General features: G+C 40.7%; 1 protein-coding gene across 1 annotated transcript; it reads left to right on the top strand.

The window, feature by feature from the left end:
* Positions 1–3,459: 3,459 nt before the first annotated feature.
* Positions 3,460–5,820, top strand: kcns3a (potassium voltage-gated channel, delayed-rectifier, subfamily S, member 3a). Its single transcript, XM_010879565.2, has 2 exons — positions 3,460–3,537; positions 4,224–5,820. The coding sequence occupies exon 2, from the start codon at positions 4,318–4,320 to the stop codon at positions 5,818–5,820; it is 1,503 nt and encodes a 500-aa protein (XP_010877867.1). The 5' UTR covers positions 3,460–3,537; positions 4,224–4,317.
* Positions 5,821–16,289: the final 10,469 nt, after the last annotated feature.

The raw sequence follows: 16,289 nt of genomic DNA, 5'->3' as shown, positions 1-16,289 counted from the left end.
ATATATATTCAATATTTGTATTGATGCAAATGTATGATAAATGAAATAAAAAGACGAGGTATATGTTTTCCCCACAATTTATTGTTAGTCAGTTCCTAAATGAATGTTTCATATACTTTTCACTATCGGCTCGACTAAAGAACATTAACTAAAGACTAAATGCTTAAACATTTGCATGCTGTGATAATGGATAAACTCTTTCTGTTTAAACCCTTTTATATTGTGTGAAATAGTTGTAGATTTGTGGTATTATCATTATTGAAGTTGACAGGGAGCAATAATAAAGCATTAGAACAAAATAAAACAAGTCTTATGGATACCAGTGGTATATTGACGGTATAATACTTTGAAAGATACCATTGCATGTCCCATTTTAAACCTGCAGATGGTGGTAGAGACTTATTCATGAGAGCTGCCTTCTCAAGACTGCATGAAACGAAGCCCAGAGTAAAACAAAACGTAACTTTGGGTACTGATGGTATAAACTCATGGGTGGCAATAGAAATATAAGCTCATAAGGCATTTACAAGTTATATTCTGGATTAAAAGTGTGTTCATTGTAACTACAGTCCAAAAATGCATGTGCCAATCGCAGACAGCAGATCTAAGGCCACTGGAACTGTGAATACTGAATATATAGCTGATGACCAATGCAGGTTTTACTTTATAAATTCACACTGCTATTGTATGTCAGCTTTCCATTTTGTGTTGCTGGATGTTGGGTCATTCCCTGGCCAGGAGGGGCTTGACTAAATTCAGTTCTGTACCATAGATGTCATTATGCCACCCCAGATCTCTGTTTGTCTTAGTTTCATCAGGTTTTGGGCTGTGGTTTTTAATTTGGCATTATCGATGATTCTTTGCTGATACAAGTATCAGACAATGTGAAACCGACAGCCTCATACAAATCAATCTATGCATAAAGGTTTGTGGGAAATATTCTCCTGTGTGCAGGGCCGTAGCTAATGCGGGGAAAGAGGGGTATGATTCACAGGGCCCATGGCTTTGGGGGGGCCCATTGATGAAACAACAGTCCACGCTGCTCCTTCTGGCAGAAATATATTTTGCTGCAACATGGATTTAAGTTTGATCTACTGCTATTTCACCAATCTGTTCTCTTCCGCTCCACTTTCTCTCTTTAATAAGGCATAAAGGGGCTAAAATATAGCCACATATATTATTTTTAAATCCAGTGGAAGTGCTGTCTTTTGCGGTCAGCCCGCAATCCAGTTCCTGGACTTTTACCGTTGTGTAGGTTCACAGTCGATCCCCAGCTGTGACCTGATGTTGCTTTTCATCCAGCTAGTTATTGCAATGCGATTAGCTACATTTGGGTTGGAGAGGAAACCTCTGGTAGCTCTCCAGGAACAGGGTTGGAAAACCCTGATCTAGAGTCAAATGTACTATTCTCATAATAAGACAACAGGAAACCACATATTTACACCATTAAAAACAACAATATTAAAATGTTGCCCTTTTGCTTGGTCGAATAGTCGAATTCAGTCGAATAGCCTGGTCAGATCCTTTGTATTAGAGGTTGAGTATCTATGAAAGGGAGGTCAGAGGATGGTTACCTTTCCGTAAAAATGTTCTCCCTATTTCAGTTTCCTTGAGTAAATAATTGTTTAACAATACGGCAGGAGTATATAAAGAAAAACGATCATTACATCAACAACATTGTATCAGACAACAACAGAGGTTAGCAGAGGTTAGCAGAGATTAGCAGAGGTTAACAAAGGTTAGCAGAGGTTAGCAGAGATTAGCAGAGGTTAGCAGAGGTGGTGGTAACGTTTTGTGACATCAAACTTCTCTTAAGATAATTCTGCTACAGCATCAAAGCTTCTATTTTACCTGCACCTATTCCTGGAAGCCGCACCTTAGACAAAAGGAAAAACAAAGGGGATGGACAACAGAGAGCAAATCACATTCCTTTATTTTAGCATTAACACTCAATTAGGAGCACTTATGCCAAAATAATGCATTGCAATAAGGGCATTCTTACAGCTGTGACATATGCCTGCATGTCAAGTACATTTTATTACATTTACATTTTATGTGAGATGTTCCATCTGTTCATCTGGTGTGTACAGTTGATTCACATTTTACACGTTTCGTGACATTGGGCAAGTAATGTTGGTAACAAAATAACCTCTTTTTTAAAACACACATTGCTGAGTTTGTGAAGCTGAAGGTCAAAATGTGTTACTTTTCATAGAATCAAAATAGGTCTGTAATTTCAGCACAGAAACAAAATTGCTACTTTTATGTGCTTTGTTATTGTTATGTCCTGTGCTGTATATGAAGGCATCAGCGTCCATATTGAAACATCTGGATGCAGCCTATCATGAAGTGTTGCATTTTATTACTAGTGCAACCTTTTACGTCTTTCATACACTTCAGTTGGCTGAGGTTCCCTGATGTCCAGAAGGGCCAAATATTGGTTAATGTTTGTATATAAGGCCGTAATGCATGAACTTCCATATTGTCTTATCTCAGAAATTAACAGGATGACATACTCTCAGGACTGGCTGGTCCTAGAGAGAATGTAGCATTACTTAGAGTCAGAGATGATTTTGTACCCCTCTTTGTCTTAAGTAGGGCCATTTAAATGTTTGCTAAATGTATTGTTCAGTGCAACTGCTCTTTAAATGTGTGTGAATTTTATAATTGTTTGTGTTTTTATTATTGCAGTAATACAGGGCTCAACTCCAGAAGAGACTCAAGTCTTAGAAAAACTAAAATGACCAGTCTCATTTCCCAGTCATCTGGCCTTGCTGTCGGTAGATTGTGGAAAGCATGCACAACTACTCATGAACAGAATATACATTTACATATCCAGCAGTAGATTGTGGAAAGCATGCACAACTACCCATGAACAGAATATACATTTACATATCCAGCAATACATTCATACTGTTATGATAAGGCATGTTGTAAAAAGAAGATGGATGGATGCATGAACTACCATTGAAACTATTTTTAAAAAATGAATGTGTGCATACATAAACCATGTTCATTTCATATTGCCATACTATTTTATTGTTTATGCATCTTTGCAGTGAATTCGTAGTCCCCCAAGTAACCTTGTCAGACTGTAAATGGCAAGGCTGGCAATTAACAATGTCAGCAGGCAAGCCCATGCTTTGTTGTCAGGGTTGTTTTGCATGTCAAGTTTCAGGCTTAAATTACACGGAATAGCTTTGAAATGTGAGATCAGTCACTTAGATGTCGCTTTCCAATAACTTTCACATTCACTCAGAGTATTTGCCGCGTGCGTCTGGCTCAGGGGACACAGAACGCACGCGGAGTGGAGAGTGTGTGAGGAACTGCGAATGCGCACGGCAGTGGCAAATGGACCAGTGAGTGACGCATTGATGCTGCGCTCGAATCACTTACAGCTCTTCTTCAAACCGCTGGGAGCATCCCGACTAAAACACTGTGATGGGACATGTAAGGAGAACGAGCTCGAGTTGACGAGCCTTTCAGCAGAATAAGTTTTCCTAAATGGATATTGCAAGAAGATGCGTGAAAAGGCAGGTATAGTTTTCATGTTGAGTTTAGTTTATTTGGCGGGAGGTTTGGTCTACAACTTTCGTAATATTTTGCGTGATTAAATTCAATTGCGCTTGGCAGAACACTTTATAATTATCTGAAATGGTGTAAGTAATCTATCTATCTAAATATATTGATTTACAAATGGTTTGGACTGAACTATTTATTTACTCTGTAGACAATAGGGGGAAATGGGTCAATTATGTCTTCAGATAAAATAAATGAAAAAAATTAAGAGGGAATGTGAGAATGTATTTAATTTGGATATAGTGGATTTATAAAGCAGTGATTGTGACATGAACACAATATGAACACACACTGATTCTAGTCAAAATCCTGTTGTTCATAATATTAATATTTTCATAGCTAACCTAATTTCTCAGTTTGGTTTTCAATGAGCCCAAAACTATTGAACAAATAAGGTATCATATTTATATAATGTAAGAACTAGCAATGCTAAGGAGTACTATTGTGTTATATGGAATACAATTACGTGTAATACATAATACAAACTTGGTTCTATGAGTTTCAGGACCAATGTCTCAAACGGTTCTGTAGTCCCTCTTCTAAAATTCATTTTGTTATTTGTAATCTCACAATATTCAGCCGATGTTGTACACAAATGTGGTTTGTAACAGTCCCTGATGTCTGTATCTTGTTTCCTTGTGTAGGCGAGTGATCCTCAGCCGGGAAGTGACCTGAGCCAGCGCTGAGCAGTGAGCTCATTCCACTCCCTCAAGGCTTCACCCATGCCACCACTCCACCATGCTATACGGTCAGATCCTTCACAGGCGTGGCCCTGATGACAGCTTCCTCAACCTAAATGTGGGCGGCTTCAAGCAGCGCATGGAGCGCAGCGTCCTGCAACGTTTCCCCGGGACCCGTCTGGGGCGCCTCTTGGGCTGTGCCTCCGAGGAGGCCATCTTGGAGATCTGTGACGACTTTAGCCCCACCAACAAGGAGTATTACTTTGACAGAAACCCAAGATTTTTCCGCTATGTCCTCAACTTCTACCACACAGGCAAGATCCACCTGATGGAAGAGCTGTGCGTCTTCTCCTTCAGCCAAGAGATTGAGTACTGGGGCATCAAGGAGCTCGACCTGGACTCCTGCTGCAGCAACAAGTATCAGGAACAGAAGGAATATGCAGAGGACAACGACTGGGACCAGAGGAGCTACGAGCAGCAACAGCAGCTGGGTAGCATTGACTCCTCCATGGAGGAGCTCTCAACTATGGAGAAGGACCTGGAGAGGTTTGAGGGTACCTGGTGCTCAGAGGTCCGCAAGAACATCTGGCTACGTCTGGAGAACCCAGGCTACTCGTTTCTGGCCAAGGTGATCGCCGTTGCCTCCCTGGCCGTGGTTTTGACCTCCATTGTGGCCATGTGCGTCCACAGCATGCCGGAGTTCCAACAGTTGGATCTCAATGACAAGGAGATTGAAGACCCGGTGCTAGCCATGTTCGAGGCTGTGTGCGTCGTCTGCTTCTCCGTGGAGTTCCTTGTGCGCCTGGCTGTGGCACCGTGCGCCCGGAGGTTCCTGAGCAATGCCCTTAACATAATTGACTTGGTGTCGGTGGTGCCCTTCTATGCCACGCTGGCCTTCGAGACGGTGGACGGGGACAACGAGGAGCTCGAGAACGTGGGCAAGGTGGTGCAGATCCTGAGACTCATGCGCATCTTCCGCATCCTCAAGCTGGCGCGTCACTCCGTTGGGCTGCGCTCGCTGGGTGCCACGCTGAAGCACAGTTACCACGAGGTGGGCCTCCTGATGCTCTTTCTCTCAGTGGGCATCTCGATCTTCTCCGCACTCATCTACTTTGTGGAGAAGGAGTCGGCGGAGTCGGACATAACAACCATCCCTGTGGGCTGGTGGTGGGCCACAATCAGCATGACGACCGTGGGCTACGGTGACACCTGCCCAGTGACGGTGGTGGGGAAGATGGTAGCCACCCTGTGCATCATCTGCGGTCTACTGGTGGTGGCCCTCCCCATCACCATCATCTTCAATAAGTTCTCCATGTACTACCAGAGGCAGAAGGCCATGGATGCCCATCAGAGCTATAACGAGGCCGACCAATGTGACAAGGACGATGTTAAGACCCTCGAACCCAGTCTAACATTCTTTAATGCCGGGGACTTGTATGCCCAAAAGATGAATGCATTCATCGGCAGTGTCTCTGTCAGAAGCAGTGTCAGCATTAATGGGGACACCCATGCCTCAAGCATCCAGGATGGAGAGGCCACCTTTTATGTCAGTGTTACTTGAGAATTTACTAGACACAAGGAGGAACGTAAATCATCTTAACTTTTAGGCCAGTATGTTAAGTAGTTCAGTTTGTCTATTACTGCTTGCGGATCTTCTCCAGGTGTTCCATTGTAACCCACAGTTTAATTGGCCTTCTATGTAAGGGACTGGAACAGCGTATGCTGGGTTTATTAGGCTGTGTCCCCATTGGGGAGTCTGGAGGCAAAATAAGGACTCAGTGTTTTCGACTGAGGCTTCTGAAATAGCTGGACATGCCAGAAAACATTTGTTTTTCTAGTTCCATCGGGGGAAGGTAGTTGCGATGTGGATTTCTAAAATCTCCTGCATTAAGACCACAATCCATTGGGGACTTGGGAATGTATTTTGATCAGTAACAGTAAACATTGATTTTGATACAATGATTAAATTTTTTCGTCAGTCATGTAGAACTAAATAACAATGGTTTGAAATGAAGTGACTGGAAATGACTTCATGGCATGTGACTGCATTTCAGATTCTCTTCTATCCTAACATTTGAGAGATGACTGCATGTGTGCTTGAAAGTCAGTAGTAGAAGGGGTCTATTTCCTTTAATAAAGTTTGACCTTTGAGATTTTACAGCTGTAGCTCATCTTTTGGCCATAATTGCATTGCATCAATCCAGACTTCTTGGCTTTGGCTCCACTGCTTCGGTGGTCAGTCAATTATGTAATTCCTGCCACATAACCATCAGTTGTGGGACGATGACCTATTTTAGGTCATAAAATATTTCCCATATCACTTATTAGCCATGCTAGGAAAGGCAGTGCTCAGCAAATATGACATGCACTCACCTCACAAACATACAGACATTCTGAATGTAAATTTGTTACAGCCTGTGTGATGACTCGGAGTCTTGAACACATTTGAATATACCACAATTTCACATGTTCATAGGTGCATAAAATGAGCTTTTCCTATCTGTTTCTTTCTGATTCTCTTTTTTCTACTCCTCACTCTGCTCTCATCCATTTGATCTTCTTGGATGCACTCAGTGGGATGTCTCTCTCTCTCAGATTAAGATGTGTACATAAGATCGATCACTGACAGAAAGCCCAAACATTGGTGCGGCCATCTAAGTAATGGCCCAAACAGAAGTGCTTTCCCAAGTACCCCTGTTAATCTAATTGATTTGCGCTTTTAGAGGCGATCATTGATCAACATGTCTCTATTCAAATCTAAGTGTTTCAATTTAAATCACACCTGTTACAGCCAGTAACAACTTCTCTGTGCATATTGAAATCTTATTTGTATGTGTAGGTCTTCTGAATAAATACAATATTATATTAATATGTATTATCATTTAGTGTAGTGTAACTGAGGTTGGTGTTCTGAAACTGAGCTTGGTTTGGTGTAGGTATATTCTGACAAACCAGACATTCCAATGAAATGCATTGGTAAAAAGGCAATTATTTGATTATATAATATTTAAAAAATAAAAAGAACACTTAAATCCCATCAGTTCTCGATGAAGGAAAAATATTAAAGATCAAAATCTTTACTGTGCATTGTGTAATTTGTTGAGAACAAAATGACGTAACGACGGTCAATGGAAACCAAAATCACCAACCGGTTGAGGGCTGGATTCAAACGCACATCGAAAATCAAAGTAACAATTGAAATCACAAGGTGCTCCAAATTGCGTGAATTTCATCACGGCAACTCATAATGTGACTCAGTAGTGTGTATGGCCCCCAGGTGCCAGTATGCACTCCCGACCATGTCTGGGCATGCTCCTGATGAGACGGCAGATGGTGTCCTGGGGGATCTCCTCCCAGACCTGGATCAGGGCATCAGTGAGCACCTGGACAGTCTGTGGTGCTATTTGGCAGCATCAGATGCCGAAACATAACGTCCCAGAGGATCTTAATTGGATTCTGGTCTTGGTAACATGAGGGCCATTCAATGGCATCAATTCCTTCGTCATCAAGGAAATGCCTACAAACTCTGGCCACATGAGGCCGGGTATTTTTCTGCACCAGGAGGAACCCAGGGCCCACTGCACCAGCATAAGGTCTGACAATGGGTCTGAGGATTTCATCCCGGTACCTAACAGCAGTCAGGGTTGGATAGTACGTGGAGATCTGTGTGACCCTTCAAGGATACGCCTTCCCAGACCATCAATGACCCACTGCAAAAACGGTCATGATGGATGAAGTAGCAGGCAGCGTCTCCAGACTCTTTCACATCTGTCACATGTGCTCAGTGTGAACCTGCTCTCATCTGTGAAGAGAACTGCCAATGGCAGACCTGAATATATTCTGGTGTTTTCTGTAATGGGAGACACAGCAAACCTTCTTATGATGGCATGTATGGATGTGCCATCCGGGAGGAGCTAGACTGCCTGTGCATCCTGAATGGGGTTGCAGTTACTACCTCATGCTACCAGTAGTGACAAGGACACTAGCAAAACTAGAGAAGAATCAGTCAGGAAGGATAAGGAGAGAACAAGTGTCTGTGGCCACCACCTGCAAAACCATTCCCTTTTTGGGGGTGTTTTGCTGTTGCTTCCAGTGCACCTGTTGTTACTTTCATTTGCACAAAAACATGTGACAGTGATTCACTATCGCTTAATTCGTCCTAGCTGGACAGACTGATATCTCTGAAGTTTAATTGACTTGGTGTTAAACTGTGATGATTATGTGTTCCCTTAATTTTTTATTAAGGGAACACATCCAATTCATTATATTATTATTAGAATTTATTTTATGATTGTGACATTTTCTCAGTTGTAAATGTTTCAAGAAATCCTTAAACTTGTGTCCGCTGTAAATAGGCCTATTTGTATCGAACGCGACTAACCAAAAACATGGCATAGCCAAACTCAAGTAGCCAACTATGACTGTGGGACCAGAAAAACCGTAACGAGTCGGTCGACCACTACAAAATGACATATTCTAAAAGTAGCTTAAAAGGAAGCCAAGGGAAATCTCCACTGAGACAAATATGCACGTTAGTGCCTCGATCCGAGGCGTTCCATCTAGCTGGAGAAATATTGATTTTGTGTCCACTGTTAATGTTTAGGATTCTGAAGCACCACAGCCTTTCGATTTGCCGCCGGGTGGACGTACACGTGTGTGAGCGGTAGACTTCGGCTGAACGAAGGTGTGTTTGGGACAGTTGAGTTGGTAAATGGCCTGTAAACGAGACGTTTCCACGGCGTGAGAGGACTAACAAAAGTTCAATCAAATCAATACAAAGGGTTGGCATCGAAAGCAAGTCCATGTAATCTGTCTATAATCTATGCTTAAATAAACAGATTAATGTTTCTGAAATGTTTGTTTAAAGAGCACAGTTGGAGAAAACGTTATGCTATGGCAACACGCTCTTTTCTGTGAGAGGCAGTTGAAATCAATTCCAGATTGAAAGAACCGCTTTTTAAATTCAGATAAAGAAATTTACAAAGCCATCCGCTTTTGTCAATCCTTCCTCGTTCTTGAAGTCAGACAATCACGCTGTTGTGAAGCGCAGCTAACATGCCTCGGTAAACAGGGAATTGATTCATTGCCACCCCATTTGCTGACATCCCATTTCAACGTATCTCTCCCCACTTTTACAAGCAGCATGCTTGAGATATCCCACTAATGCAATAGATTATACCTGAATGGAAGAAACAGTCTGGGGGGTTTTATAGTTATAGGTTGTCACTCAATCCAGAGGCATGAAGGAGATTCCCAAGGTTGTTAGCCAGACCCAAATCAGAAATTACACCAAACGACACTGAATGTCAGTTATGACTACTTATTGTTCCATTTCATTTATAAAATGATTTGGATTGCTGAAGCAACTGAATGTTAAACCAATCTAATATTATATTTAATCAAATGCTACTTGACGGATTACACTTGCAGATGTACATGAACAAATGCATTCAATAGTCACTGCTGGAAGTTGCATGTTGCAATGAAATGTATGTAAATGTATCTATGACGTCACATAGCAACTCTTATTTCCTTCTGTTGTGTGTGTTAGACGGTAATCATTTCCATAGTTCTATTCATTTCAAGACAGAAATGTCTTTAACAATTTTGCACCTTCAAGGTCACAAAAACATTCATGGATAAAGACATCTGTCAAAAATCTACTATGTGAAAATGTACTATCAAGAGCTGAGAATATGATTTGGATGTTATGACACCTGGGATTCAGCCTGTAAATGGAAAGGTAGCTTGTTTGCTGTGAGAGGTTATTGTCTGCAAAAACAATGTGGTAGATCTCCTTTATTTGTTATCTAAATACAACAAAACGTAACTTGAAGAACATCTTATCTCTGCACCTCATTTTTCTGGACCAAAACGGAAATATGGATGGTGATGGAACAAGGCCTTATAATGTCTGTGAAGGGCAGCACTATTCAGGCCGTCTACATGTTGAAGTAATCAATTTCAATTCAATGAACTGGCTGATCTCTATTGATGATCCGGTTGTGATCACATCTCAAATTGGTATATCAGGACGGATCAGCCAGTGAGGTTGAAGGTCCCACCATGTTGAAAATTAGAATAGTGGATGCCTTTAAGGATGATGTCCATCCTAGAACACTTTTTCCCTGAGGCAGTTTCTCTTACCATTTTTATGGAATGCCTCTGACATGATTGATTATGTGACAAAATGTGTAGACATTTGACAGGTCCCCTGAGATGAAGCAGTTGCCCTTAAATGCTAACTCAATGATAAAAGTGAGTTTAAAATGACCTATACAAATGCCAATAGAAGTGTTTCTTTGAAATGCGTTCAGATTTGTCAAGTATTTTCAAATGTAAGGATGGGTGTCAATCTGAAAATCTTAAATTGTCCATGCTAATTTATTATACCAGCTAATTGATTTAGAACACTTTCACATACAGCAACAACCAAGGGTGTGATGAGGATCCAGTGCCTCTAGGATTCGATCTAACAACCTTTCGTTACTGGTCAGATACTAACTTCTATGCTACCTGGCGTCCTAATAATTGAACATCCCTTATTGGGTGATCTGCATTGTTGCTTTGCATCTACATTTATTAAAATGGATGTCATATCATCCAATCTGTAAACATATCGTCCGCAACAAATTATGCAGCCTTATAGACTCCGCCCCACTATTGATTTCTGTTGAAAGTTATAGCGCCCCCTTCAGCCAGTCAGTGCAATCTCAAATATGCCAGATCTACATGGCTAGACATGTTATTCACAAATGGTTTATCAGAATTGGATTAGTGGTCTTTGATATTGTATATCGCCTAACTCGACAAATAACCCTGACCATGTGAGATGGATTTCAAACAGATCAAGAAATATAAACATTTCCCAGTTCTAGTGGATGGATGGTTGTCTTGACAGTGCTTGCATCATGTTACACATTTTGTTACATTACAAATGTCCATGACTGTTCCAGACCACACCCGATTACATTTTTATTGATTGATGTTTTTGAATCTTTATTGGGCATTGTTTTTTAGGTTGAAATCTAAAACAATACTTTATTCATGAAGTTCATGCAGACTGGTCTCTTGGTTTTAGAGGACTAGCATTTTATTGGTTTCCATGAACAATTCCAAGTGGTGAAAAATCCCTAATGGCACAACTTTTGGGTCCCTGAGGAAGATGTGTTCCTTGTGAAGAGAGGGACCTATAATCCAGTCGTTATGCTTAAAAGCGGTAATGAGCAGGACCTTGCAAATTTAAAAATTTCAATAGCTGTTATAGCGGCATCATCTGTCCAATAAGTGTGATTCTGGAAAGGCCAAAAACCTACAGCAATACATTCTTATTAGACAAATCTACTTCAAGTATCCACATCAAAGTAAAAAATATTCTAAACTGCACTCTCCTTTGTTAAATCCTGATGTGCATACCTGGGTCAGCAGTGGCAGTTGACATAATATACATTACTGAACATGATTTGTGGTTACCACACTTCCGTTTTAGCCCTTGTGATGTTTTGCCCTTCTGGCGTTTTGTCATTACGGCCTTTTGATAGTTTCCACTTAGGCAGCGTAATGCATCTCCCTAGCACTTTAAGGTTTATAAAAGAGAAATAAGTCTTGGCTAATGTTTTCTCTGGGTTGCAGTTCTCTGCCATTATGTCTCAAAGTGCACAAGGCTCTTGTCTGGGCAGAGAGGGAAAGCGCCATTGAATGTAAGGCTTTCAGCTAGACAAAACACCACATGGCCATTAAAGCATTGTCATCAGACGCTATTGCTCTCCTAGAATCAATATTTGAAATGTAAGGTTATCCGCTTTTCAGAACATTTGCACTGCTGAATTTCTGGTATTCTTGTATTCTATTCTTAATGTTAATAACATTTTGTATTTGTGTGTGCTGTACTCAGTGCTAAGAACAGGAAACTGCATTAACACTATAACAAGTGGAAATGTTATTTAATCGCTGTTTCACAAATAACTCAGTTTCACAAATCACTAAATTTTACCAATCAAATTCTTCGCAGTGAATATTCATATCAAATGCTTCTTATGAATTATATTGTATCTACCGTTGCTATATAATAACAAAATACATATTTTTAATATACAGTATCAAGACAGAGGCTCTACCAAATCTGAGTTACTGAAGCATTACCACTGGAATTATAATTTAATTTTGGATTTAGACGAAATAACTGAATAAGAATCAACTTTAATATATGTACATTAAATTAATATATGCTCTCAAATGTACATCCACTGTTATGCAGTAGGTAGCGAACATATGAGATAATGGGATATCAACTCTGAGTATGTAATGTACATGGATTCATAGCTGATTTGCAGTAACGATATGCATTTGCCGTATCAGTAAAGCACATCCAGATCCAGAATGATACGTTTTGAGTGCAGTACAGTGCTGATATTTAGTTCATAGTTTGGAGGTGGATTTATGGGTGTCTGAGGGGAAAGGGGCAGGGGCTCAAGCCGCCCCTGGGGTCTATCTGTGCACAAGCCTGTCTGGAACTCACATACTGTTCCTGGAAGAGGCTTGGTCAAACTCTCCTGTTGTAGACAAACAGCTACATGTTCTGTCATTAGTACAGATCGGTTGGTAGAGCTCCTGGAGATCTACTGTCCTGTATGACTTCTCCTCAACCCTGTTTGTGACTAACCTGATTAAGCTTTTCATACAGCTATTTATTAGAATCAGGTGTGTTAAAATAGAGTTGGAGAGAAAGCATACAAGACATTATCTCTCCAGGAACATGGTTGGAGATCACTTGTAATCCAATCACATTTCACTCCTGGCATGCCTGCAGGTCTGTTTAATGTTCCTCTGGCAATGTCCTTCATTGTTTAGTGCATGAAAGAATTGGTATATATATGTGAGTACACTTATTCAGAAACAGATTATTTAAACTCTCCACCTCGCCTTGCAATTAATTGGGTTAAACCATACAGATATAATAAAATATTTAAATCTGATAACATTTCATACAAAACCAAGACAAACGGCAAATGCAAAATGTAATCCATCGTAAATCTTGATTGTGATTTAAAAATGTTTAACCTTGATTTAGGCTGTAAAACATCATCCAAAAACCGAAACTTGTGAAAATGATAGAAAGTTGATATTGTGTCTGTGTTTCATCAGACTTTGTAGCCATTAAATGTTAGTTTGTAAAAATAGGAGGAGGTGACAGGACACTTGAAAGCATAACCACCAGAGTGCCCTCTCCTGGTTAGTTTTAGGAACTGCACTGATATGATGAAGTCAGGACGGTTGTAACTGGTTTCATTTCCTAATATGCTAATTTCTCTCTATAAAATAGGTTAGGCCAGTAATACATCATCCAGAGTAGGCTTTCATCTTCATGCCCCTTTTTTGTGGGGGAACAAACCTGCATCACGTGTAGACTACAGCAGTGTTAACAAGACAAACCGTCCGGCTTAAATTATAAACACTTGTTATGTCGAAGAGTTGCTGTGTAGTTGGTTCCACCAGCAATAAAATAAAGAACCCTGATCTAAAATTTGTTCTCCTGCCATGTCCTAAAAAAATATCCTGAGAGAAGGGCATCATGGGTCCAGGTCATGTGAAGGGAAGACAACGACAGGAAGCTATGGGACCCTGCATCCCCACACACTTAGAGTTGTGCTCAAAAGTTTGCATACCCTTGGAGAATTGGTAATATATGTACCATTTGTAAAGAAAACAGGTGAGCAGGCAAAACATGCCTTTTATTTCTTATGGGATTCACATTCAACTGTAGGTCATAACAGAATGGCACAATCATAAAACAAAACATGGTAACAAAGATTTTTTTCAAAAGTCTGCATACCCTTAGTTCTTAATACTGTGTAGTACCCCCTTTAGCATCAATGACAGCGTGCAGTCTTTTGTAATAATTGTCTATGAGGCCCCAAATTCTCGCAGGTGGCATAGCTGCCCGTTCGTCCTGGCAGCATACCTCCAGGTCATGCAAAGTCTTTGGACGTCTTGCATGAACCACATGTTTGAGATCTCCCCAGAGTGGCTTGATGATAGTAAGGTCAGGAGACTGTGATGGCCACTCCAGAACCTTCACCTTTTTCTGCTGTAACCACTGGAGGGTCAACTTGGCCTTGTGTTTAGGGTCATTATTGTGCTGGAAAGTCCAAGAGTGTCCCATGCACAGCTTTCGTGCATTTTCTGATAACATGCTGCATTGCTAGCTTGCATACTATTTGTAGAGCAGGAATTTAAAGTAAACTATATCACTGCTAATTTGCTTACCTGGAAGCTCAATAGGGTAGAAATAGATATCCAGGTAGGATGTCACCTCTGGCCAGAGAGTGGGGTTTGATGCTGGGAGACTGAAGAGGCATGATTTAAGATGGACCAAATTAATATTTTCTATGTATCTTGTGCGTTCTATGGCAAGTATAGTGGACATACATTGACTTGACATTATGTATTTTTGGTCATTCATGAACTAATTTAATTATTGTGGTTCTCTATTAGTTTTGTTTTGTACTACTATTTTACATGAATGTCTATGGCGAGTGTTGTTTGTTTTACCCCCAAAAAGAGACTGGAATGTGTTGTGGGTCAAAGTTCCCAGATGATGTGTAGGCCAGAACCTGTAAAAGCACTGAAAATTTTTCTGAATTTGTAATTGTATGTCAAACAATTGAACGTAATGTGTATGACATCACATTGTATTGCTTAAACATTACATTATGACTAACCAGTAATATATTATGCCCTTGGATAATATTATGCAAAGGTCATATTACGCACTGCATATTAAGATTACTTCATCATCCAGCACCAGTCAAAATGAACCATCAGCTAAATTAATAGTATAATTGCCACTGATACTGTTTGTCCTACAGTGAGAGCGAGATAACCATGGCTGAATCGGCTTTAATCTACCAGTGGCAAACCCGGATGAGCAACGACATTCCGAGCAGTGTGTTATTACATACTTTTTTTCCTGTCGGCAAGGAGCTTGTGGAGAGGCCATAATTAAAAACCTGACTAGACTATTTACGAGTGGATTATTATTCACTTCTGATCCGTAACAGGGTAAAAGACATGTAATCCAGGGGTTCAAAATGAAATCAGGTGGATCACGCCACTTTTTGACATTATCCTTTCATCACTGATACACAAAACAATCATTTAGAATTAGAAGCACTACATCCATTACAAAACCAGTTTCTTGCATGTATTTTGTAACCCTTTGAGTTATCTGCCGTGCCTTTGCTTCATTCACGTCATTGTCTTTACCATGTTGTCGTTATCCCTGGGCGTCCGAGGCTATAGCCCCGGGTCGTTTCGGATCTTAAATGGAACAGAAATAACAATAATAAAAATAAGTCCTGATCTAATCATTTATAATTCGGATCACTGTAGACGTGTAGGCCGCTAGCGTGTACATCGGATTCTTCCGCGTGTACATTCAAAACCCTGTACTTTCTGTCCCGCGCGGGGTGGGAGGATGGGGTAAGCCCCAAATGTATTGTGATCCTAGCGACGCGTCTGGTCTTTAGTGTGCTGAAAAGCTGTATGTATGTACGTCCTGCATGCATGATCTTGCAAAATTGATGAGTGTCTGTTCGAGGAGATAAGAACACTGAAACGGGGATGAAATATTCAGAGTCACTGTCGAGGTCATTACCGCATAATCAATGAATCAATGTGCCCTTAACAGAAGCTATGGCAGAACATTGGCATCTCTGTAGAAAGGCATACAATGGTAAACTACGGACACGTCATTTCTTTTGTACTCACGGTTTACAGCAGGAACAATGTCTCTACGCTTTAAGTTGCCCATAAATAGAGAGGCTACATGCTGGACGTTGCAGTTATGTGCCTGGGTCACACAGCTTCGTTCTGCAAATTACCTTTTAGGATATATGTAACTGAGGGTCTAATGTATGCAATAGGTGTGAGCGATTCACTCATCGTTGGCTGCTGCTGGCCAACCTATTTGCTCTTTCCAGACAGGACCCAAGGTGCATGAGATAAATAACCCACCTGGCTGATGGCTCT

Source organism: Esox lucius, chromosome 15 (assembly GCF_011004845.1).
Source record: "Esox lucius isolate fEsoLuc1 chromosome 15, fEsoLuc1.pri, whole genome shotgun sequence".
Taxonomy (NCBI): domain Eukaryota; kingdom Metazoa; phylum Chordata; class Actinopteri; order Esociformes; family Esocidae; genus Esox; species Esox lucius.
Note: the sequence above shows the minus strand (reverse complement) of the source record. Positions and strands in the feature narration are given on the sequence as shown.

Excerpts from the sequence above, each read along its gene's own strand:
- kcns3a (XM_010879565.2), top strand. The coding sequence starts at position 4,318 with ATGCTATACGGTCAGATCCTTCACAGGCGTGGCCCTGATGACAGCTTC.